We start from the raw sequence: 27,408 nt of genomic DNA on the forward strand, positions 1-27,408 counted from the left end.
GAGTATTCTATACTCCTTTTAAGATCCAAAGAGAATTGAATCAAGTAACATTTGGATTTTTTTATTTCTAAAATCTATAGAACCCTATACTCTTTCTTCAGAGCGAATACTGCCTCCTCTACATTTAAGAAAGTTCTTCTGCTACAAGCTTCTACTACGTTTTCAAATCTACATTTGAAGATAAGTATTTTACTGCTTTATTTCATTTAGGTTTTTTTTTGAGATAGCCCGTGAAAATCTCAGTGGGTTGATTTGTGATAACCCGTCAAAATCACAAAGGGGTTTTTTTATTTGTGATAGCCCGTCAAAATCACAAAAGGGGTTTTTATTGTGATAGCCCATGAAATCACAAAGAACTGTATTTGGTTGTTAAGGTGAACCGTGAAAACCTTGTTATATTGAAAGCCAAAATTACAAGGGTTGTAATTTTGGGAGTGGAGTAGGTGTGGTTCTTTTAAGCATCGAACCATTATAACTCCTTGCGCATCTGTGGTGAATGTTTATATCCTTTTTGGTGATGGATATTATTTAATTCTTGTGGTGAATGGTGTACTTATTTTATCTTATCTGGCTAGTTTGAAAGACCGATTTTAAAGACATTTATGAAATAAGGTTCTCCTGCATAATATTTTAGGTGAAGGTTGTCCTACGTATCATCTAGAATCAAGGTTTCAATACTCAGGTGATTGAGATTTTGTATTCTTTATATATTCCGATTTTATTTCGATTATTTGGCATTGTCCTATTCACCCCCCTTTAGGACATTGTTATCTCTCCTTTTCACGATGTAACATCAAGGTGGACCTACTAGTGACTCTTTCTCATTTCACGGTATAACATCACCCAAGAGTTTACATGGGAGACTAAGGAGGATTCGATGATGTATGCCCTCGTGGCTAGAGAGGCTATACTTGAGGTTAGTGTAGAGTTGTCACCCGAGGTGAGTCCGGTATTGGAGGAGTTTAGTGATGTTTTTTTCTAAGGATTTACCGGATGAGCTTCCACCCATGAGGGACATTCAGCATGCCATTGTTATTGTCCCTTGGCCAAATAAACCATGCGGAGCATGCGAAGTTGAAGAAGTAGGTAAATGAACTCCTTATAAAGGGTTTCATTCAGAAGTTAAAGTCTGTGTGTCGTGCCAGCGCTTCTCACGCCTAAGAAAGATGACACTTGGCGCATGTGCGTGGACAGTCAGGTTATCAACAAAATCGCGGTCAAGTATCGGTTTTCCATACTGTGACTTGATGATATGTTAGACATGATGGGCACGATATTACAATTTTCATCGGCATACTATCCTTAGACTGACGGTCAGACAGAAGCAGTTAATAGGAAATTAGGGAACCTGTTACGGTGTCTTGTGGGTGACCATACCAGGACTAGGGACAGTCTTACCTATAGCCAAGTTTGCACATAACAGTTCAGTCAATAGGTCAATAGGCATGAATCCCTTTGAAATTGTGTTTGGTTATAAGCCTAGAAAACCTATAGAACTTATTCCCATGTCGGTCTCCCATAGGCCCTCAGAGTCTACAGATGCATTTACATGCCACATTCAGGACTTGGATATGGAGATTAGAAAATGAATTAACACAAGAAATGAAAAATATAAGAAATTTGTTGACTCTCACTGTAGGTTCAAAGAATACCAGATAGGCAATAAAGTGATGATAAGGATAAGGCATGAACAACATTTAAGGGATATTTTACAAGCCCGTGGTGCTGGACCATATGAGATTTTGAAACGATTAGGTCCCAATGCGTACTTTGTAGATCTTCCACCTAGTATGGGTATTAGTGCTACATTTAATGTGGAAGATCGTGTGCCTTTCTAGAACCCCTGTCCTAACCTAGATGATGACGCACTCGCCTTATCCTATTGCCCATGGACCTTGCCTTCTTAGGAGGTATGACCCAATTAACTTCTAACAACTCAAAAAACTTGCCCCACACTTTCCTAGAAAATGTATAAGGCAAGAACAGATGGTTGCCATTATCCTCATCTTCCAAGCTTAAAATGCATCCATTGGGTAAACATCACTTGTCTTTACCTCGAGTTATCTAGACTTAAGATCATATTTTTGCCGGAGAGCCAACCCAAAGCCACCACCCAACGTGGAACTAGATACTTTGAAATCTATCAAATCTGATGCGTGTATATTACAAATGGATATTTTTGAAGCACTGAACAGAAGATCTCACTATATAAACTCCATTTACAATATTTCTAAACTCATTGAAACTCTATTTACTGTATTTCCCAACACATGGCCCTCTTTAGTGAAAGATTCCCATGGTCATGGAGCATTTCAATCTTTCTTACATATATATCTCCTCATCAAGGAGATCCCTTCCTAATGAAAAACTCCACACCATTTGCACCCCCACCCTCAAGGTGCACTGAGCTACGAAAGCACCTCTCCCTCACCACGGGGTACAAATGTGGAGAAGCAAGACCAGAAGGGCTCCCCACTACACCAACTGTCCTCACAAAACTTGAAGTAAGACCCCTTGCCTTGGGCAAAGGAAAACTCCTCAATGTAGTTTGTCACTTCAAAAAGTCTTTCGAGTTCCTGAAGCTCTATTTTGCTGAGGATGAAGCTATGAACCACCTCCTGTTGTCCTCCCCATGCTTATTAGCGAGCACCTTATTATACAAAATTGTCTCTCTTCCCAAAAGCTGAGACATCACCTATGCACTTGGAACTAGGAATCACATTCGTTTTTTTTTTTTTTGTTTTTTTTTTTGGTGGTGGATGTTTTGTGCAGAGACCGAACACTTCAAGAGCTATTCCCTAGAGTGCCTAGTCTTGCTCCGAATCATTTCATTTCCGTGAACAGTTGTTACTCTATCTGCAGTAGGTTTGGTCTCCCCTGTGCCATAGGAATCCTGGGATGAGGAAATTGTGGCATTGGGTAGCTTATTAGACTATCCAAAGAACGTGGATCCCACGTCTCATGAAGAAGATTAGATGCACCTGTGGTAAATGTTGCTATGTGTGGTGTTTTTTTTTTTTTTCTGTTCTATAGTAGAGTAGCGGAGTTTGCTCATGCACAGTGCTCTCTCTGCCCAATCGTCATCTTACTTTTCTTGCTGGCACTTCATCTCTCCAAACTTTGTCCTAAATTAGCTAGGTATCTCTGCTTTTACTAATCTAGTATACATTGGTCTTACTAGTTCATGGCAAATGGATTTCGGAGTATCTGATCATACAATGGGTTATAGTTGCACAAGGTATGAAGCAAAGTAGCAATAGATCCAGATGTAAGAACGGGGAAGTCCTATCTCGAAATGTCAGCAAGTATCAATGGCCAAGACGCAAGAGTGGCACTCAATAGAAGGATCATGCAACTGAGTGACGGGTAAGCAATCTCATTTTTCATCATATTCATTTTTTCTAACTCCATTCATGTAAAATTTGTTGATGGGTCACGTACGCATGTTGTGGGAACAAGTACCATCAATTTCTCTCGTTTTCAATCTCGCCCATCATATTCTGAAATTGACTACTAATCTATCCCCAAACCGCCTCGTACCAATCTTCCTTCCAAATCGCATGGAAATATCTTCAAATCGCATGATGATGAGAGAAGAGAGCAAGAGCTGTCTTCTTTTTTTTCTTTTTTTTTTTTTAATTTTTTAATCATGAAATTCAATGAGGGAGAGGTCACATGCCCTCCACTTTTTATAGATCCAAGAAGTTTCAAAAATTACAAAAATCTCCATCTTGTGAACTTTAACGAAAATAGCCCTAGTCTAAATAAAATCAACTAAAACACTCATAATGTGTCAAAATATAAAATAATAAAAAACTAAATCCTAAAATATGATAAAGTCTAAAACTGATGTGGATGATCAACGATCAATGGCCCGATCATGTGATCCATGCGATGCAATGGCCTGATCGTCGTGTCCCTCCGATCCAACGGTATGAATCACTCCATAAAGCAACCCATTTGCATCTTCCCAGTGTGGGGTCTTCCAGATGCTCGCACATGCACATGAGGTCTTCAACACGATCACGGGCACTCGCCTAGCTACAGGGAAATCGGTGTAGCCTGCTTTCTCCTCTGATACGTACGTAAGGGTGTACATGGCGTGATGTCCTCATAAACTCTCCTCGGTTGAGAAGAGTTCACCTTTGGTGGACTAAAACTCCTGTAGTGCTCCAAAATGCCTGGATCTAAATGTTGTAGCTCATCCTCTATAATCCACAAACCGTCGGAAATCGGCCTGTGCTTCCACTTGACAAGGAATTTCTGAAATCCTCCATGTCGAGTGGAAACTGCTTGTGTATCCAGTATATCATCTATCTGTTCGCTTCGAGCAGGCAAGGAAGGTAAAGGTGGTAGTGGCTAGAATGATTGGTCAAGGGTCATGGATTTGGGACTAGGTCATGGTCTGTGGGAGGGTTTGTGGATGGATCAAAAGGTGAAGTAATAGGACCCTTGTATTGTACTAGATCTTCCACATTAAAAGTAGAACTAATTCCCATGGTAGTTGGAAGGCCCTTTACATACGCATTAGGACCTAGTTTCCGTATTATTTTGTACAGTCCTACGCTATGCGCTTGTAACTTTTTAATGACCCCATGTGGGAACTATTCAGGCCTCATGCGAACGATGACATAATCTCTTACTTGGAATTCATGAAACCTACGATGAAATCAGCAAAAGTTTTGTATTTTTCATTACTTACATTAATTTGCTTCCTGACCTCACTATGCAACTCATATATGTGACGTGCAAAATCATGTGCGGACTTAGATGGCCTATGGGACATAGACATAGTTATGAGATCTACAGGTTTCCTAGGTTTGTAGCACAACCTCAAATGGACTCATGCCTATGGACCTATTGATGGAACTATTGCATGCTAACTCGGTTATAGGCAAAATGGTATCCCAAGTTCGGACGTGATCACCCACAAGACATCTAAGCAGATTTTCAAGACTCCTATTGACAACTTCAGTTTGACCGTCTGTTTGAGGGTGATAGGAAGATGAAAATTGAAGCCTTGTCCTCATCATGTGTCATAGTGTCTTCCAAAAATAGCTCAAAGCGTACAACCCAATTAGACACTATAGTCTTAGGTAGACCATGTAAACGCACTACCTCCCCAAAGAAAAGCTTAGCCACATTGGAGGCATCTGACGTTTTCGAGCACAGAATGAAATGGGCCATTTTGGAAAAACGGTTCACAACCATGAATACGGAATCATGTTTCTTGATAGTTTTCGGTAAGCCCAACACGAAATCCATACTAATATCCTGCCACGAAGCATGGGGTACTGGCAAAGGCATATACAATCCTGTATTTTGCTTCCTCTGCTTTGCCAGTTGACAAGTCTTGCACTACTCGACAATCTTAGCTACATCTCGCTTGAGACATGGCCAATAAAATCTATCCTCCACAAGGGCAATGATCTTGTCCCTCCCCAAATGACCAGCAACCCTTCCTGCATGAAGTTCCCAAACTAGGAAATCACAGAGGTACGAGGAATGCAGAGTCCGTCACCTTTAAATAGGAACTCATCGATGATGACAAACGCGCGACTACCGGTCGACTGACCGTTTCATAGTGATGCATACAACTCACCAAAGTTTGGCCATGTAGGATACTCTTCTCTCAGCCGATCAAACCCGGTCACTTCCACTCTCATACTTTGGAGTAGCGCCACAGGACGACTAAGGGCATCAACAGGTTTGTTCTCTACCCCAACCTTATGTTTAAGAATGAAAGAGTATTCCTAAAGAAATTGGACCCATTTAGCATGCATAGGGTTTAGTTTCTTCTAGGAACTGAGGTAACGTAAGGCCTCGTGGTCAAAGAACAAGACAAATTCATGCGGTAATAAATAATGCCGCTAATAGCGCAAGGATTGGACGACCGCATAGAACTCTTTTCATAGGTGGAATATCGTTGCTTTGCCTCATTCAACTTCTCACTAAAGTAAGCAACGGGGTGCCTTTCCTGACTGAACACGCCACCTATAACTTCCCCAGATGCATCACATGCGACCTCAAAGACTTTAGAAAAGTCTGGAAGGCGCATAATAGGGGCTTCACTCATCTTGCCTTTAATTTCCTTAAAAGCTTTAAAGGCAGCTTTAGTCCATACAAACTCTCAATTCTTAATGCAATCCGTGATGGGAGCTATAATGAAGGTAAATCATCTAATGAACTGCTTATAAAAAGTTGTCAAGCCATGAAAGTTTCGCACCTCATGAATATTGTGCGGTTCAAGCCATTTAACTATGGCACGAACTTTCTCGGGGTCCGCTCTCATGCCCTCGGATGATACGATGAACCCTAAGAAGATAACGCTCTTTGACATAAATGTACACTTCTTAAGGTTAGCATATAGCTTTTCAGTTTTGAGGACCCCGCAAACTTGCCTCAGATGGTGGAGGTGTTGTTCCTTTGATGTGTTATAGATAAGAATGTCATCAAAATACACCACAAGGAACTTACCCATAAAGGGTCTCAACACCTGGGTCATCACTCTCATAAATGTGCTCGAGGCGTTAGTCAAGTCAAAGGGCATGACTAGCCACTCATATAGCCCATCCTTCGTCTTGAAGGCTGTCTTCCACTCATCTCCTGGGCATATACGTATTTGGTGATACCCGCTCTTGAGGTCAATCTTTGAAAAGATCATGGCACCTGCCATCATGTTTAACATATCATCAAGATGCAGTATGAGAAACCGGTACTTGACCGCGATTTTATTGATGGCTCGACTGTCCACACACATGCGCCACGTGCCATCTTTCTTGGCATGAGAAATGCTGGCACGGCACACAGACTTATGCTCTCTTGAATGAAACACTTTCTGAGGAGCTCATCTACTTGCCTCTTCAACTTTGCATGCTCCATAAGATTCATTCGATAATGAGGAAGGTTTGGTAGAGTTGACCCAGGGACAAGATCAATGGCATGTTGGATGTCCCTCATAGGTAAAAGCTCATCTAGTAAGTCCTCTAGAAATACATCGTGAAACTCATCCATAATTGGCTTCACCTCAAGGGGTCCCTCTACACTAACCTCGAGTGTAATTTCTCTCGCCACTAAGGCGTACACCATCGAAGCCACCGTAGTCTCTCTCTCAAATTCATTGGCATTGATTACATGGAGAGACTTAGGTTGGGATTTCCTCATATCCCTAGGGTTACCCAACTTCCCCTTAGTTTTCTTCTCCGCATTACTTTTTGGTGGGAGAGGAACTAGAGATAATTTTTTTCCTTGATGCATGAATGAACATACATTTGAGCAGCTGTATATCGTCACATCGTGGTCGAATAGCCAAGGCCGTCCCAAAATGATGTGTCCAAAGTCCATAGGTAAGACGTCGCACCACAGCAAATCTAAATAGGATCCAAAATTAACGGGCACGAGACATCGCTGGGTAATAGGTATGGAAGATTCATCTACCCATGACACTCGATAGGGCTGAGGATGCGATTCAGGTTTCAACCCAAACGGGACAAAGTGCTAGTGGAGACCACATTGGTACAACCACCACTATCGACAATCACCTTGCAATTCTTCTCTTCACATTTTGCATAGGCGTAAAATATCATAGTCCGACACCAATCATCATTTTCCTTAGCATTGGTCAAGGCGCACCTGACTATTGCAAGTGGTGTGGTCTCTTCTCCTTCTACTTCTTCATCACTAGCACCATTGATGTTGGGCTGATAAAATTCTTCTTCAAAATCGCCCTGTTTATCACCTTCTTCCTCACCATTGTCAATTACCAAGGTTTTTGTTCCTCTCTTTCGATGGACATTGATGCGCAAAGTGACCAATCCCATGGCAATTGAAGCATTATGTTTGCAAACTTCCCCTAGAGCTAGCACTCGCTATCCCCTGTGGTATCTCTAGGGTTGGGTTGGGACCTAATTTGGGACTGACTCCCCACGTTAGGCTTAACCCCTTGAGAGTAAGTCTTGACACTTGGATCCTGAGAGTCATAACGCTTACCAACTAGTGCCTTGAGGTAGTGTTCAATGTCTTACACCACCAACATCATGAGAATAAAGTTCTCGTTGGATCTCAAATCGGAGGCCCATCCTGAATCTAGACAATGTAACCATCGGGTCCTCAATGTCACATCGCATCATATACTCCTCAAACTTAGCGATGTAATCTGGAACGATCATGTATCCTTGGCGCAAAGCCTGCCACTGGTTTAAGAGCCTTTGACGATAAGAAAAAGGGAGATACTTTTCTTTAAGGACCTCTTACATCTCGGCCCAATGCACAACTGTGGGCTCTCCTTTCAATTTTATGCTCCATGTTGTTCCAAAAAAGTTTGGCCTGGCCCACCAACTTCATCTTGGCAAATCTCACTCGACGGGCATCAGACATATCATACCACTCAAAATAGTGGTCCATGTCTGCCAACCAATCAAGGAATGCTTTGGGGTCCAAGTGACCATCAAAACTGGGGGTGTCAACTTTCACACCTTTCAACAACTCGACACCGTCGATTTTTGGAATGAGAGCTATCAAGGTCGCACCGAGACCCTGAGATAAGATGCTTCTAGAAAAAAATTCTGACATAAATCCAAAACATTCGTCCTAATCAGCTCCCAAAACTTTTGGAAGAAAATGATAGGAAAACCATCGGGCCCAGGAGCTTTCTCTCCACAAGAGTCGAGAGTCGATTTTATCTCTTCTTTTGAAATGGGAGATTCAAGGAAATCAACATCTTCTACCGAGATGCCAGGGAAAGACAGGTTATCTATCCTCGATCTTCAGGAGTTGTCGTAAGACAGGAGAGACTCGTATAAATGGGTGATGGAATTACAAAGTTCGCCTTTATCCGTTGTTCTCGTGCCATTGAGAACTAGAGAGGAGACTATGTTCACCCAAGCCCTTGCACTTTCCATGGAATGAAAAAAAAATAAAAAATCATCCCCCTCTTTCAGCCACAAGGTTCTCGATCTTTGCCGTCATTTAATTCCTCCCTCCTCCATGAAAGAAGCATACTTCGCCTTCAGAACCGATCTGTCCCCTTCTGAGAGAGTACTTGCTTCTTCTTTGGAATCAAAATCTTAAATGTTGAGCAATATCGAATTAAATTTAGCAACTTGAGCTTTTTGCTTATTCTGAAGCTTACAAATCCAACAACTTGGAAAAAGGACCACCAATCCGTGACTAGGTGATTAAAACCTTCAATTTCCAACCAAGCTATCTTAAACCAAAACGGCATAGGGCCCCAGCTTAGGTCAATCGCTTCTAAGATAATAAGCATGTGATCGAAAATGGTTCTTGGAAGGCCTCTTTGATTGGCAAGAGGAAATTTTGCCAACCATTCGGGCAAAACAAGAAACCTATCAAGGCAAGAAAGAACTGCATTAACCTGGTTGTTAGACCAAGTAAATTTCGCCCCTCCAAGAGGAAGATTGATAAGATCGTGTAATCAAAAAATTGTCGCATGCTAGTCGTGATTCTGCCTCCTATGAATTTTTCGTATGTGAATCACATGACATTGAAATCCCTACCAATGCACCAAGGGAGATCCCACATCTGTCTCACAGAGGATAACTGAAGCCACATCTATTCACAAGGAGTAACAGAATAGGGACTGTAGACCACAGTGAAGACCCATCGAAAATCAAAAGCTTTGTCCTTAAGAACCATGGAAACTAAGAAAGACCCACAAAAACTATCCTCCAGAACCCAAACGTCAGAATTGGAAGCTACAAGGATTCCCCCCACAAAGCTCATAGCGTCTAGAGAGATCTAATCAAAATTTTTTATCCCCCAAAGTGAAGAAACCATACCTTTGTCTATAGTTTGTAGTTTAGTTTCATGCAAAGCCAGAACGTGTAGTTTAGTTTCCTGCAAAGGAAACTTATTATGAGCACTTATTTTTTGTAATCTTGTGATTTCTAAGTGTGTAATGATGTCTTTTTTAACATCCCTTGAAGTTTCATTGAAAAAATCGATCAATTTCCCAATGTTTCCCAAAAATAGCGAAACATTACATGATACATCCGATATTTCCATGCAATACGATTATGTTTCCATATCCCAAGGGTGCAATACATACATCGATACCGGCACTTAAAACATTGACATTAATTGATAAACAACATCAGAAGGTAGAAGAGATGGGAGGAAGCATATCAACATGGGTTTCAACGTACCTTGATAGATATTCAAGATGGAGGACAAACATGCAACTATGAGAGAATACATTTCATTTTGACCAATCTAGTACCCCATAAATTTCCCCTAAATCAGTTCCTTCCATCGTAATTGAGTTAACATACACATTAACATAAAATGTAAATGATAACATGATAGTTTCTTAAGCTCCAATGATATTAAAAAAAATAAAAAAATAGACAGTGCAAGACCCATGGATGTACCACCTAAAGGATTTCGTTAACACCTAGTTGAGGTTCACATATTAGATAATTCTTGAGTTTATTCAGAGGATTTGAGGGGAAAAAAAATGCAAAGAATTCAACCCAGAATTTACCTTTATCACTGCTACAGCTGAAGATGATATTGAATGCAGATTGTAGCTGCAAATTAATAAAAAGGGACATGACTCGAACCAAACTTATGATTATCTGAAATACAGATTATCAAAATTATCAATAGCAAGTGACATAGGGGGAAAATACTAACCCTCCCTCAAGAATAACAAGCAATTTTCCTTGAGAAAGACCACTCAACATGTATGCCATTTTAGCAAACCCGCCAGGGGTTACCTGAAATAAAACCAAAATAATAATAATAATAATAATAATAATAATAGCTGACAGACAACTCCAAGAAGAAGCATATGGGTGTGGATATCAAAGTAGAGAATGGATCCTGAAGATAGTAAAGCAAAATGAAAGGTTCATTCCAGGAGAAAATTGTCTTACATCACAACCGCCGAGCGGATCACCCCTTGCAGCATCAAATCCAGCTGATATAATGGTTAGATCTGGGTCAAACTCTAAAGCTGCAATGAAACACCACTAAATCATAAGACAGTTGTTTGCAGGTAACAGCAAACAACTTGAACCGGAGCACACAAGCTCACCTATCCACATCATTTAAACCCATCACTAACTTAAATAAATAAATAAATAACATTATCTGTTAAGATACTAAAAACAACAAGTGAAGAACCTACACGCAAACATGTTAATTACATGATTTTATATCAGACCTGCTCATATTGAGATAAGGAACAGGTCTATTAATTACGGGATTTTATATCAGAACAGTTCCTAGCTGAATCAGCCTCACTTCAAAAAAGAGGGGGGATACCTTGTGTCAAAATTTTATTTTTATTTTTATTTAAAATAAAAAATAAAAAATAAAAAATAAAAAAAAAAAAGACATGAGAAATAGATTAGTCTCAATCACATTCATGAACTCTGATGGGGACATCACATCATGTGCACCTCTACGCACGTATCAGAGGAGGCGGCGGGCCCAGTCTCTCTATGGCTTGGTGAGTACCCATTTTAAAGACCCACATTGGGAAGATGCAGGTGGGCTGCTAGAGGAGGACATTTGGACCTTTGGATTTGATGGACACGACGATTGGACCGTCGGATCGCATGGATGACATGATCAGACCGTTGATCATGGGCCATCATAGATTTTACGATTCTGCATTACTTCATTATTTTAGTGGTTTGGATTACATATACTATGGTTATTTGCTTTTACTTTGGGTTTTATTACATTATTTGAGAGATGGGATGTAATTGCAAACGAAAGAACTAATAGCCTGTGAGCACATCATTGCTTTGATGATTGACAACATGCGTCTCATAAATACCTTGATTTTCCACTAGCTAGAAGAATAATTTGCTTTAATTAGTAATGCCAAAGAGGAAAATTTTGACCAACCAGGAAATTTTCTGAAAAACCTACCTTGCAATATCATCCATTGTTGTCACCAGTGTCCAGAGAACCGGTACCGCTACATGTATAGATGACTGAGGATAAGGAAACATGTATCAATATCGTCGAAACTCAGAAAAATATCACCAATGGTAACATTGGGAAAAAGGGTGGAACGATTCAGGGAAACTTCAGGAGATGTTAATGAAGTTTCTATGGATTGGGGATAAGGAAACATGTATCAATATCGCCAACAATAGCGTCGATACTCAGAAAAATATCACCAATGGTAACATTGGGAAAAAAAGGTAGAACTATTCAGTGAAACTTCAGGAGATCTTAATGAAGTTTCTGTGGATTTTTTGTAACCATTGAGTTCCAGCCTGTCTCCAGTTCGAGTCAAGATTTCTACCCCAAATCCAAGACTTTGATTCACCTACTGAAAGCAAATCCTGCAAAAAAAAAAATGATTTTTCTTTTTCAATGTTCCAGATTTCTTCTCAATTTTCTAGCAAATTTCTGGCGTTTTACAGATGTATCCCTGGTATAGGCAATATTATTGCTTGTATCGCTATCATCGAGGAATGGTTTTAGGATAAAATAGTATGCTCTATTTCTGAGAATTGGGATCAAATACTATGTATAGGGAATAGGTGCCCTTAAATATGATTTTTTTTTTTTTTTAGTTGTGCACATGCACATAGCAAGTGGAGGAGGAAGAGGAGTTTCCAGCCAGAAACTGCTCAACAGAAGAATTTCCTGCTAGAAACTGCTCAAAAGAAATCATCTATCCAGAATGCCAGGCCATTTTAAATAGAAGAATTTCAGTATAATAAAATTCAAGGTTTCAGCTCATGCTTTCCACTGAGCAGAAAATTATTAAACATGCTATTAAGCAGCTCCATGCTCCAGAAGAACAGAATTAATATTTTCATAATTTATCAGATCACAAACTCAACCCAATTTATCATTATTTCATATCCAAAACATGTTCCGTCAACCTAATTGGCAAACTGTGTTATTTTTGTTGGAAGTAGAAAAGATAAACAGACCTATGGGAAGAACAACATGCTGGAATGCAAAAATGTAATCATCATCCCCAACTCCCCCACGCTTCCAAGGCACATTCACAGAATATCCTTCTGCACCCATGATCCCGACCTGTAGAGCAAGAAAGTGAATTCATACCACTAACTGAAACCAAGGAATCCATTGACTAACTAAAATATACAATCGAAACTCTATTGTACATTTTAAATAAGCATGAGCCCTAAGAGAAATAACCCACAACAAAAAATGTCTACAAAGAGTTTTTAACTTTCAAATAAGCATCATGCTACAGGCCAACAGCATTAAAGATATCTAGTTAGAGCTGATAAGCGTGAGCCCTAAAATTAGGTTAAGTCGGATAATGCTTTCAATTATATGCAAAGGGCAAAAAAAGATCAAGAAGATATTAGAAATGGTCGATGCTTACTTTAAAAACAAAAAATAAAGAACTAACTATTGCTTCAAAAGTTCAGAGAATCCTGATAGTCACATGTTTATACTTGCTTGAATGAAGGTTAGAAGACTGCCCAGATACCAAGAAAGGGAAAAGAAGAAGAAGAAAGAAAGGGGAAAAAAAAAAAAAAGCAACAAAAATGAAAGAAAATTATTGGTTACAAGGTAAGAACAAGGAAAGCCTGGTGCTGGCTGTTAAGAAAATTTTGATAAAAGAAACGAAAAGAAAAAAGTGACAAAAAAAAACATTTAAATTTAAAAGATTCCATATCACGGGAAACAACAGGAAATATTGCATGTAACAAATGTTGTCAAAATTGTTATCATATTACAAATTGTAACAGGGGTTGAATCATATCGAATCGCAAATCATATCGTAAATCATCATTTTTTTTTTTTTATGATTTTCTTAAAAATATGAAAAATATAAAAAAATCAGCAAAAAAAAATTTTTAACTCAGCGATCATCATGTGGCCATCAATATGCACCAAATCTTAAAAACTGTCTTTTTTTTTTTCTCTATCGAGATATTTTCCTTAAAAACCATACATGGATACTTTAATAATTTATGTTCTTGCTACCTTCTTGAATGTAGAATCACATTAGAAAAGCGGCATTTGATTCTGTAGACCGACCAAAAAAAAAAATATATTTTTTTATTTCTAACTATCATTCCACAATACATATAAGTCAACATGAGTATAACCATCCATAAAACCATTCAAGAAAAGTCATACGTCAATTTGGTGTTTTGATCGGTTAAGAAGTAAGAAATAAAATAATAATAATAATAATAAACAAATAAATAACTAAAAGCTCTACGATTTCATGTTAAAGAGAATTTATATCAATTAATCTCTTATATAAAATAAATAAATAAAAAGCATTCCCCCTTTCTAAATGATTCATTTTCTTTAAGGTTTTTTTCTAAATGATTCTTAAAGCCCCTACCAAATTAAAAACAAAAAACGAAAGCCAAATGAAGTATACAATAGAAGCAAGCAGGTATAATTTCAATTGTAAATCTTAGGATTCAAACAATAAAATCATAGGATTCATATAAAAACGGATTTGAAGGTGGGATTCAAATCATTTTGCTTAAGATTTGACTTAAATCATAAATCATAAGATTTTGACAACAATGCATGCAACAAATAATGTATCGCAGTATAAGAGAAGTATTAGAATACACATATCAAACGTTAGTGACACTTCATACGTTAAAAGGCACCTGATTACACACTTAGAATTCAAAACACTAATACACACACACACACACACACACACACACACACACACACACACATTTGACATCATTCCCCCAAAAGAAATTTTAAGAAAAAATTAAATTTAAATGAATAATGCCACCGATTTGGGAGCCACTCGATCTATGGCACTCATCCCGCTAATGCATATCCCTAGGTATTTGACATCATTTCCGAAATTTAATTTTAGGTAAAAATTGAAATTAAATTCAAATAAATAGCATTGCAGATTTGAGAGACCACTCAATGCCCCAAATTCATGTAATATATGACACTCGTTCAACTAATCCAATTGGCCCAAAATTATGCTTACTTCATCATTCAAATTTCAAATCGATGGACATTTATTGGACGATGAAGAATGGAAAATATCCAGAGGTCCTATTCAACAAACAACTGTTCAGCATGCAAATCATTGGCTAGGATCATTGAAATAATTTGATTTCGGACCGTGACTTAGCAACAACAACTCCTACTTTTTAATTGGTCTACTTTGAGTTGATATGGGCGCAAATTAGGTTGAGTCTAGGGTTACATCTTAGTGGGTGAGACCCTAACTGCAGGGCCCACCTTGAAGAATCTGTTGAACATCCACATCGGTATGCAACAGAGGTGGGTTGTGCAACTAAGGACAGAGTGCTGGGGAGCTGGTAAAGCATATACCTGACCGAGTTACATAAAAAAGGTGATTGCGCGATTGCGCAATAGAGATACGTTGTGTGGCCATGCATCAGTATCATGTTGCGTGGATTTAATGGGTCACATGTATTAAGACCTGTAAATAAAATCTTATGATTCAAACAATAAAATCATAGGATTCATATAAAAACGGATTTGAAGGTGGGATTCAAATCATTTTGCTTAAGATTTGACTTAAATCATAAATCATAAGATTTTGACAACAATGCATGCAACATCTAATGTATCGCAGTATAAGAGAAGTATTAGAATACACATATCAAACGTTAAAAGGCACCTGATTACACACTTAGAATTCAAAACACTAATACACACACACACACACACACACATTTGACATCATTCCCCCAAAAGAAATTTTAAGAAAAATTAAATTTAAATGAATAATGCCACCGATTTGGGAGCCACTCGATCTATGGCACTCATCCCGCTAATGCATATCCCTAGGTATTTGACATCATTTCCGAAATTTAATTTTAGGTAAAAATTGAAATTAAATTCAAATAAATAGCATTGCAGATTTGAGAGACCACTCAATGCCCCAAATTCATGTAATATATGACACTCGTTCAACTAATCCAATTGGCCCAAATTTATGCTTACTTCATCATTCAAATTTCAAATCGATGTACATTTATTGGACGATGAAGAATGGAAAATATCTAGAGGTCCTATTCAATAAACAATTGTTCAGCATGCAAATCATTGGCTAGGATCATTGAAACAATTTGATTTCGGGACCGTGACTCAGCAACAACAGCTCCTACTTTTTAATTGGTCTACTTTGAGTTGATATGGGCGCAAATTAGGTGAGTCTAGGGTTACATCTTACTGGGTGAGTCCCTAACTGCAGGGCCCACCTTGAAGAATCTGTTGAACATCCACATCGGTATGCAACAGAGATGGGTTGCGCAACTAAGGATAGAGTGCTGGGGAGCTAGTAAAGCATATACCTGACCGAGTTGCATAAAAAAGGTGATTGCGCGATTGCGCGATAGAGATACGTTGTGTGGCCATGCAATAGTACCATGTTGCGCGGATTTAATGGGTCACATGTATTAAGGCCTGTAAACAAGGTGTCCCGTATCGGTATCGGTTGGCGTAACGATGACTTCCAAAACCGATACGGATACAGGGGCGTAACGGTGATACGGGGGCGTAACGGCCCGTAACGATACAAAATTTTTTTTTGCCAAAAAAATATGAAAAAATATGAATTAAATCCGGAATATTCTAAGCATTCCAAATATGCATTCATTTATAAATTGGAACATGTTTATGGTGGTGTAACGGTCCACTCTTTGGTGAGAAGTTGTATCAGACTGTCTAATGAATTTATGAACCAGATAACCTGAATTTGACTACAAAATTCATATATTTAATTTTCTAACTATCTACTATCAATGATAGATATATTAGAATGAATGTAATATGAAAATATCTTACATTTAGGTGTTTGCAATTATTTTTGAGGTCCAAAATTCATGCGTAAATAGAAAAAAAAATATTAAAAAAAATATAAAATGGCACCCCAAATATGTAAAATGCACATTAACATGTTCTACTATGATTAACACATCATATGGCATCATTAAAACAGCAAAAGAATCATTAAAAAATGATTTTTCAAATTTTCAAAAAAAGGGCCGAAATAAATGCGAAAATAGAAAAAAATATAAAATGGCACCCCAAATATGTAAAATGCACATTAACATGTTCTACTATGATTAACACATCATATGGCATCATTAAAACAGCAAAAGAATCATTAAAAAAATGATTTTTCGAATTTTCAAAAAAAGGGCCTAAATAAATGCGTAAATAGAAAAAAAATATTTAAAAAAATATAAAATGGCACCCCAAATCTGTAAAATGCACATTAACATGTTCTACTATGATTAATACATCATATGGCATCATTAAAATAGCAAAAGAATCATTAAAAAATGATTTTTCGAATTTTCAAAAAAAAGGGCCGAAATAAATGCGTAAATAGAAAAAAAATATAAAATATATATAAAATGGCAACCCAAATCTGTAAAATGCACATTAACATGTTCTACTAAGATTAACACATCATATGGCATCATTAAAACAGCAAAAGAATCATTAAAAAATGATTTTGGAATTTTCAAAAAAAGGACCAAAATAAATGCGTAAATAGAAAAAAATATTAAAAAAATATAAAATGGCACCCCAAAACTGTAAAATGCACATTAACATGTTCTACTATGATTAACACATCAAATGGCATAATTAAAACAGCAAAACAACCTTTAAAAATTGATTTTTCGAATTTTAAAAAAAGGGGCCAAAATTCATGCGTAAATAGAAAAAAATATAAAAAAATTATTAAATGGCACCCCAAATCTGTAAAATACACATTAACATGTTCTACTATGATTAACACATCATATGACATGATTAAAACAGCAAAACATATTAAAAAAAGTATAAATACCTATTTTTGACGAATTTCTAAAAAATGGCCCACCGAGCTTTGATTCAAAAAAATCTGTAATATAATGTGTTTTTATCTCAAATACATAGGCAAGATTGGTCGAAATTAGTAGTAGGAGGAGTGAGAAACAGTTTAGAAGCAAGAGGTTTCAAAAAAACAGCAAAAACAGAGCTTAAAATGGGAAAAAAAAAAAGAAAAAAAGTTACCGTTACGGGCCCATAACGGCCGTTACACCCCGTAACGGGCCCGTATCGGCCGATACGGGTACAAAATCGGGTAACGGCCGATACGACCCCGAAACGCGTAACGGTTCCCACCGTTACCATTACGTATCGGCCGTTACGGCCGATACGTAACCGTTTTGGCACACCTTGCCTGTAAATAAAATCTTAGGATTCAAACAATAAAATCATAGGATTCATATAAAAACGGATTTGAAGGTGGGAATCAAATCATTTTGCTTAAGATTTGACTTAAATCATAAATCATAAGATTTTGACAACAATGCATGCAACATATAATGTATCACAGTATAAGAGTATTAGAATACACATATCAAACGTTAAAAGGCACCTGATTACACACTTAGAATTCAAAACACTAATACACACACACACACACACACACACACACATTTGACATCATCCCCCCAAAAGAAATTTTAAGAAAAATTAAATTTAAATGAATAATGCCACCGATTTGGGAGCCACTCGATCTATGGCACTCATCCCGCTAATGCATATCCCTAGGTATTTGACATCATTCCCAAAATTTAATTTTAGGTAAAAATTGAAATTAAATTCAAATAAATAGCATTGCAGATTTGAGAGACCACTCAATGCCCCAAATTCATGTAATATATGACACTCGTTCAACTAATCCAATTGGCCCAAATTTATGCTTACTTCATCATTCAAATTTCAAATCGATGGACATTTATTGGACGATGAAGAATGGAAAATATCCAGAGGTCCTATTCAACAAACAACTGTTCAGCATGCAAATCATTGGCTAGGATCATTGAAATAATTTGATTTCGGACCGTGACTTAGCAACAACAACTCCTACTTTTTAATTGGTCTACTTTGAGTTGATATGGGCGCAAATTAGGTTGAGTCTAGGGTTACATCTTAGTGGGTGAGACCCTAACTGCAGGGCCCACCTTGAAGAATCTGTTGAACATCCACATCGGTATGCAACAGAGGTGGGTTGTGCAACTAAGGACAGAGTGCTGGGGAGCTGGTAAAGCATATACCTGACCGAGTTACATAAAAAAGGTGATTGCGCGATTGCGCAATAGAGATACGTTGTGTGGCCATGCATCAGTATCATGTTGCGTGGATTTAATGGGTCACATGTATTAAGACCTGTAAATAAAATCTTATGATTCAAACAATAAAATCATAGGATTCATATAAAAACGGATTTGAAGGTGGGATTCAAATCATTTTGCTTAAGATTTAACTTAAATCATAAATCATTAGATTTTGACAACAATGCATGCAACATATAATGTATCGCAGTATAAGAGAAGTATTAGAATACACATATCAAACGTTAGTGACACTTCATACGTTAAAAGGCACCTGATTACACACTTAGAATTCAAAACACTAATACACACACACACACACACACACACACACACACACACACACACATTTGACATCATTCCCCCAAAAGAAATTTTAAGAAAAATTAAATTTAAATGAATAATGCCACCGATTTGGGAGCCACTTGATCTATGGCACTCATCCCGTTAATGCATATCCCTAGGTATTTGACATCATTCCCGAAATTTAATTTTAGGTAAAAATTGAAATTAAATTCAAATAAATAGCATTGCAGATTTGAGAGACCACTCAATGCCCCAAATTCATGTAATATATGACACTCGTTCAACTAATCCAATTGGCCCAAAATTATGCTTACTTCATCATTCAAATTTCAAATCGATGGACATTTATTGGAAGATGAAGGATGGAAAATATCCAGAGGTCCTATTCAACAAACAACTGTTCAGCATGCAAATCATTGGCTAGGATCATTGAAACAATTTGATTTCGGGACCGTGACTTAGCAACAACAGCTCCTACTTTTTAATTGGTCTACTTTGAGTTGATATGGGCGCAAATTAGGTGAGTCTAGGGTTACATCTTAGTGGGTGAGTCCCTAACTGCAGGGCCCACCTTGAAGAATCTGTTGAACATCCACATCGGTATGCAACAGAGATGGGTTGCGCAACTAAGGACAGAGTGCTGGGGAACTTGTAAAGCATATACCTGACCGAGTTTCATAAAAAAGGTGATTGCGCGATTGCGCAATAGAGATACGTTGTGTGGCCATGCAACAATACCCTGTTGCGTGGATTTAATGGGTCACATGTATTAAGACCTGTAAATAAAATCTTAGGATTCAAACAATAAAATCATAGGATTCATATAAAAACGGATTTGAAGGGGGGATTCAAATCATTTTGCTTAAGATTTGACTTAAATCATAAATCATAAGATTTTGACAACAATGCATGCAACATATAATGTATCGCAGTATAAGAGAAGTATTAGAATACACATATCAAACATTAAAAGGCACCTGATTACACACTTAGAATTCAAAACACTAATACACACACACACACACACACACACACACACACACACACATTTGACATCATTCCCCCAAAAGAAATTTTAAGAAAAATTAAATTTAAATGAATAATGCCACCGATTTGGGAGCCACTCGATCAATGGCACTCATCCCGCTAATGCATATCCCTAGGTATTTGACATCATTCCCGAAATTTAATTTTAGGTAAATTTTGAAATTAAATTCAAATAAATAGCATTGCAGATTTGAGAGACCACTCAATGCCCCAAATTCATGTAATATATGACACTCGTTCAACTAATCCAACTGGCCCAAAATTATGTAAATAAACCCCCCCAAACCACAGCCCCGCATCCCTCCCCCCCCCCCCCCCCAAGTAAATCAGAAAGAGAGAAAGAAGGATCAGAGAGATAAGAGAGAGAAACATTTGGAAGCTTTCGGGATCAAGAGGTTCAGAGTCTAGGTATCCCATGGATCGAAGCATGGGAGAAGGGGAGAAAGAAGATGGAAGGAGCAGGGAGTTAGCCTGTTGCGCGACCGTGAAACAAAGATCTCAAGTGACCTATGTGTTATGCAGCTTTCACAGATTCATCATGGATTATGGATTCAATACGTGTCCTGTGCATGCTGGCGTGAAGCAAGGGTTCCGAACCCGCAAAACTATTTTGCCATTGAGGCGGATTTTCTACAAGTCGAAATCTTCTGATGAATTACTTTCAATAACATTAATCAAATGTATTTTATTTTCGAATCAAAAGCAATGTGAGGGATGTAACAAGAATTCAGATAAATGAAATAAAATGATGATGATTATTCTTTGATAAATTTTCTTTTATTATTATTGAATATAGATATTCCAATCTCCGACACATATTTCTGATCAAAACAAAATGACGACTCTACTGGGGATCGAACCCGGAATCTCTGGTTGGAATATCTATGTTTAATACTATCAACAGAACGATCAAATGAAGCTTGTCATCAAATGGTACTATAATAGCATGTAAGTGCTTATATGTTTAGCACACTTAAGGTTGTCAAATTTCGTAAGACAAAAGTGTTACCAAACAAATCGCAAGAACTATCAGATCGCAACTACTCTACATGTTTGAAGATCAGCTCAAGATCGACTTATCATCTCAAGAGAAGATGTCGCTCGATTTCAAGATTAGTTGAACTCTGTATTTGCTAAACAATTGGTGGTATAACCCTAGAAAGACCTTAGGTTAGGCTCTTTCAAAAATTCATTTATTTTGGGTTATTTATGGTGTATTTGTTTGGGAGTTCGGCCAGCCTAACTTCCTCGGCTAACCTAACTTCAAGTTCGAGCTAAAAATTAAAAATCTACCGAAAATTCGGCCAACCTAACTTGAAATTCAGCCAACCCGAGAGAAGTTCGTGTCAAATTCCAGCAATGTGAACTCTTGAATTTCATGAGAATTCGTCACCTCGGGCCAACCGAATTTTGGATAAATCTTATCCCGCGCAATCCAATAGTCGTTGGATCGAATTCAGTGAAATCCGGTCAGTTGAACCTATTCTTAGGCTAGCTGAATTTAAAATATATTTAGCTATAAATAGGGACCTTCTCATTCATTCGAACAACAAAAAATCACTTTATATCTTCTGCAAGTGAGAGAGAAGCTCAGGTCCTCGACAAGCTAATTGTGTGGTATTTATAATTTCTTTTAAACTTATTCAATTCCCTTTCTCAAGATCATTTCAATCTTATTTTAAAGAGTAATCTATACTCCTCTTGATATCTAAGAGAATTGAATTAGTAACATTTGGATTTTTCATTTTAAAATACTTTAGAACCCTATACTCTTTCTGTCGAGCGAATATTGCCTCCTTTACATTCAAGAAAGAATATCTCTTCTACAAGCTTCTACTGCATCTTCGAATCTACATTTGAAGATAAGTACATCATCTATTTTATTTCATTTTAGGCTTTTCTGATATAGCCAGTGAAAATCTCAGTGGGTTGATTTGTGATAGCACGTGAAAATCACAAAGTGGGTTTTTTGTTTGTGATAGCCCGTGAAAATCACAAAAGCGGTTTTATTGTGATGAGCCCGTGAAAACCACAAAGAACTATATAAGGATGTTGAAAGGGATAGTTGCTGAAAGGGAAGGAAGAGGAGCCATGTCAACCACTTCTGTTTTGACCGATGATGTCACAATCTCGGTTGGATCAGCTATAGCCGAACGCTCGATGTTGACCGTTTGGTGTTGCTCAATGATAATCGCAACCAGTGTTCGAAATGTCGGTATCACACAATGTATCGCACCCTTGGGAAACAGATACGTATCGGTTATCGCACGGGATATATCGTTTGTATCGCATAGTTTATCGCACTTTTTGGGAAACATGGGGAAACATTAGGAAAATGGTTGAATTTTTTAATGAAACTTTGGGGATTGTTAAAAAGGCTCTTAATACACACTTTTAAATCATAATATCTCAAAAAAAAGATGCACATAATAAATTTTCTTTGTATAGGCTCCTAAGTTATGCGATGTTTAATTGAACTAAAACAACTATTTTTAAATTGAACGGTATAGATATTGCTCTAATATGATCTAATATGATCTCTAAAAATAGATGAACAGTGTAGATATAATAAATACATCACTTTGGGCCCATGTAACTTTGATCTCCTTTGAACCGTTCGTGCAACTGGAGCTCGAGGAGCATCAGCGCTCGTCTTTGCACGTCACGAACGCGGATTGCGTCCTACCCCTGCCGTCTTTAGCTCCGAATGGGCAGTTCTGTGGGTTGGGCCCACCTTGAATGTATGTGATCTATCCACACCGTCTATTTGTTTTTCCATCTAATTTAAGGGGTTGAGCCAAAAATTGAATCATATCCAAAGATCAAGTAGACCATACCACAGGAAACAGTAGGGATAATGATATCCACCGTTGAAACCTTGCTAGGCCCAACAATGATGTTTATTTGTCATCCAACCTATTCATAAGATCGTACAGACATGGATGAAGGGAAAAAATAAATATAAACTTGATCCAACATTTATGTGGCCCCCAAGAAATTTTCAACGGTAGACGTTCAATTCAACTGTTTCCTATGGTGTGGTCCATTTGAACATTGTATATTTTTCATTTTTGGGTTGAAGCCATAGAATTATCTATTAAAATAGATGGACGGAGCAGATAAAATACATAAATCATGGTGGACCATACAACGTTTGCTCAGCACACTAAGCGTCGTGAGTTACTCCGTACGGAAATTGGATTGCGTACTGAATTACTCAGTATGCTTTTATCGTACTGAGTAAACTCAGTTGGGCCCACTGTGAATTTATGTGGTTTATCCACACCGTCCATCCATTTTTACAGATAATTTTAGGGGTTGATCCCAAAATTGAAGTAAATACAAAGCTCAAGTGGACCATTACATAGGAAACAGTGTGGAATAATGATTTCCACCGTTGAAACCTTCCCAAGTCTAAAGTAATTTTTATTTGTCATCCAACCTGTTCCTAAGATCACAAAGACATGGATGAAGAGAAAGCACAAACTTCAGCTTGATCCAAAACTTCTTTGGCCTCCAAAAAATTTTTAATGGTAGAGGTTCAATCAAACTGTTTCCTATGGTGTGGTCCACTTGAGATTTTAATTTGCTTCGTTTTTTGGGATCAAGCCCTAAAATTATTTTTAACATGGATTAACGGAGTGGATAAAATAAATAAGTAATAGCGGACCCCACACAGTTTACTCAGTACCCTAAGGGTACTGAGTTACTCAGTACGCAATCCGCTTCCCTCGGTACGCAATCCACTTCCAGCGCAGATTACTGAAGTCACGTCACCAAGTTACGTGGGTCCCACCATGATGTATTTTTTCCATCCACACCGTCCATCCATTTGAACAGATCATTTTATGGCGTGAGCCAAAAAATGAGTTAGATCCAGAGCTCGAGTGGACCCCACCACAGAAAAGAGTGGAGAGAGTGACGTTCACCATTAAAAATTCCTTGAGAGCCACAAGAGATGAATGGTTAAGATGATATTCGTGTTTTCCATTATTCCATATCTTTTTGGACTTATGAACAGATTAGATCACAAATAAACATTATGATGGGCCCTCAAGAATGCTATGAGTTTCAATGGTGGGCGTCACTCTTTCCACTTTTTTCTGTGGCGGGGTCCACTAAAGATTTATATCCACATCATTGTTTGTGTCATGCCCTAAAAAATTATTTCCAAATTAATGAACGGTGTGGATATGACACACACATTACCGTTGGACCCACAGAACACAGATACCACTTTATATGATTGTACAGTGAGTAACTCAGTACGCTTAGCGTACTGTGTAAACTCATGTGAGGTCCACCACGATTTATGTATTTTATCCGCTCCGTCCATACATTTTAACAGATAATTTCAGGGCTTTAGACCAAAAATAAACCATATACAATGTTTAAATGGGCCACACCTTGCAAAACAGTTGAATTGAACATCCACCGTTGAAATACCATTTTTGGCTACAGAAGTATTAAATTTAGATGATTGATAAACATCACTGCAGGCCCATATGATCTCATTAAATTCTTATTTTCCTTTCATCCACATCCATATGATCTTATTAAGGGTTTGGATGACCGATAAACATCACTGCAGGAGCCAGAAAGGTTTCAACGGTGGAAATCAGTGTCACCTCTATTTCCTGTGATATGATCCACTTATCGTTCTAATTTTTGGGATCAACCCCTTAATTTAGATGCGAAAACAGATGGACGGCGTGGATAGACCATATACATTAAATGTGGACCCCAACTGAGTTTACTGAGTACGATAGGAGCGTGCTCAGTAAACCACACCCGCACCGATCCCCATTTCACCCCTCCCGCCCCATCTTCTTCATTTTCCCTCTCTGTCACGAGGGCTCTCCTTCTCCTTCACGCAGCGAGGGTTCCGAATGAGGTAATATCGTTCCATTTCCTCAAATCCGGCCTGATTTCTCACCGAATCTCCGAGAAATCCGCACAAGCACGCTCCAATCAGCGAAGAAAGAGAAAAAATGAAGAAAATAGCGAGAAAAGCTTCATCAAACGACTCATAATGGCCCTTGTATAGGTGGCTTTCATCCTTTCTTCCGTCTCTGGTACTCTCTCTCTCTCTCTCTCTCTCTCTCTCTCTCTCTCTCTCTCTCTCTCTCTTTTCTAATTCAAAATTTTTTGATTTTCCGCAACCCACGGCATCGGGGTGGGTTGTATCGGCGATATCGACGATGTGTCGCATGATGTCGACGATATATCGCACGATATCGACGATAATATCGTACGATATCTGAAGTTTTGGATTTTTGGTATCTTCCGGGTGTTATCGGCGGAGTTTCGTCTCGCACTGGTGCGATACCGATAATATCGGCCGATATATCGGCCGATAGTATCGATATTTCGAACACTGGTCGCAACTTGCTCAACTATCTCTGCAGAAGTGTCCATAAATGTTCTCTTCAAAGACGTTCTTCTCAACCTCGACCGATTTCTCAGGTATTGCAGTTACATCAACCGTTGCAGATTCGGTCAGAGTTAAGGTCTCACCAACTGCTGCAGATGACGAGGGAATTGTTGGAACCAAAGCTTGCTTGAAAGGTCGAGTAGGGGATATCAAAATTCTCCTATGAACAATTGTTGCATGCAGGGAAGAAGTTTGCTGGGCATGTTCCGATTCAGCAGAAGGAGCATTAGCCATGGCCGGACTACTCGATAAATCATCCCTTGTGCTAGTCCTGGTATCCGAATCCACCACCACTGTAGCCACGGGAGTAGGATCTCTGAGAATCACAGGAGTGATGATGGTCGTTGCTATTCTATCCGCGAAAGCAGGAAGCGCGAGAGGAAGGGTAGCCAATGGAATCGCCGGTATCAGCTGCATACTTGAGCCGAAACTGATTTAGGTAACTCCCGAGTCACTGAAAAGATCAAAATAAAGATGATAAACATGGGAGTGAGGATATCAATTCGAGCAATAGCATAAAGTGAATGGTCTGACTAGTAAGCCCTGGATAGATTTAGGATCCTTTACTATGGTTGCTAATGGCCGAACTGTAGTAGGAAATGATGGCGGTTGGGGGTGATAAGTTTTGACATATTTTTCAAATGGAAGGCCAATACTGTACTTTAAAATATTCTTTGAAAGTTGTAATAGCCTCAACAGAAGAAGTATCCGTTGGTTTCTTGGCTTTCTTTAGCGGCCGATGCTTTGTAGTTAAAAGAGGTTTGGGAGGAACGGATTATTGGAAAGGAAAAATAGGAGGATTCGGGAGAGGACTGATACCTCCCAAGTCATAAATCTTCCTTGGGGCTATCATTTGTGGTCGAGTGGCAGCCAAGATGTCAAGACATTCTTGAGTGATTTGCGGGACATCTAGATAAGGAGCATCCGTCCTTGAAGCAAGGATAGTAGTAATCAACTTTGTTTTCGCTCTTGTTGTCCTCTTTGCGGTAATGGCAGGGGAATCAGGAATACTTCTATTCTTACTCTCTACCAAACGAAGTTGAGAGCAAAGCCGGCGTGAAAGTTCTGTGCTGCTTCGACTGCTCAAGAACTTGGCGTATTGATGGATCCACCATGATACAAAGCTTCTCATCATTGTAGGGTACTCTAGATAAATTGGCATCTGGAGGTTGACTGCTTCTTTACGATAAGCTAATTCGAGAGAGGTATAAAACTCCTCATCGGTAACTATTACTCGATCGAAGGGAGGTTGGTTATTCATTACATGGGTGAGAGAACAAGGAATGTGATGTATAAAACCTAACTGTCGGGCGAAGAGCAAAGGGTGATATTGTTCGATCCCTGCTTTTGCATTTTTACCATTTTCAATCGTGCAGCAAAAAGCGAGATCTCACGTGACGACGTAGCAGTTCCAGACATGATGAAGTTGGTCGACTGCATGTTCATCCTTAGGATCGAATTGTCCTGTGAGCCAATCTAGCCCATAAATTTTCTTCTCCAGTCTTGTCA

General features: G+C 38.4%; 1 protein-coding gene across 7 annotated transcripts in view; it reads right to left on the reverse strand.

Moving 5' to 3' along the window:
• LOC131251300 (histone deacetylase 15) overlaps nt 1–27,408 on the reverse strand; it is a 141,357-nt gene that overhangs the window by 14,747 nt on the left and 99,202 nt on the right. For 6 of the 7 annotated variants that reach the window (XM_058251940.1, XM_058251939.1, XM_058251936.1 and 3 more), the window contains 4 exons: nt 12,924–13,032; nt 10,896–10,975; nt 10,654–10,736; nt 10,502–10,547 (listed from right to left, as the gene is read on the reverse strand). In XM_058251940.1, the coding sequence (XP_058107923.1) occupies nt 10,502–10,547; nt 10,654–10,736; nt 10,896–10,975; nt 12,924–13,032 (318 nt within the window). Of the gene's footprint in view, nt 1–9,797; nt 9,856–10,501; nt 10,548–10,653; nt 10,737–10,895; nt 10,976–12,923; nt 13,033–27,408 lie in introns of all 7 variants that reach the window. The other variant, XM_058251942.1, reaches the window with a different exon arrangement.

The sequence above is a fragment of the Magnolia sinica genome, chromosome 7 (assembly GCF_029962835.1).
Source record: "Magnolia sinica isolate HGM2019 chromosome 7, MsV1, whole genome shotgun sequence".
Taxonomy (NCBI): domain Eukaryota; kingdom Viridiplantae; phylum Streptophyta; class Magnoliopsida; order Magnoliales; family Magnoliaceae; genus Magnolia; species Magnolia sinica.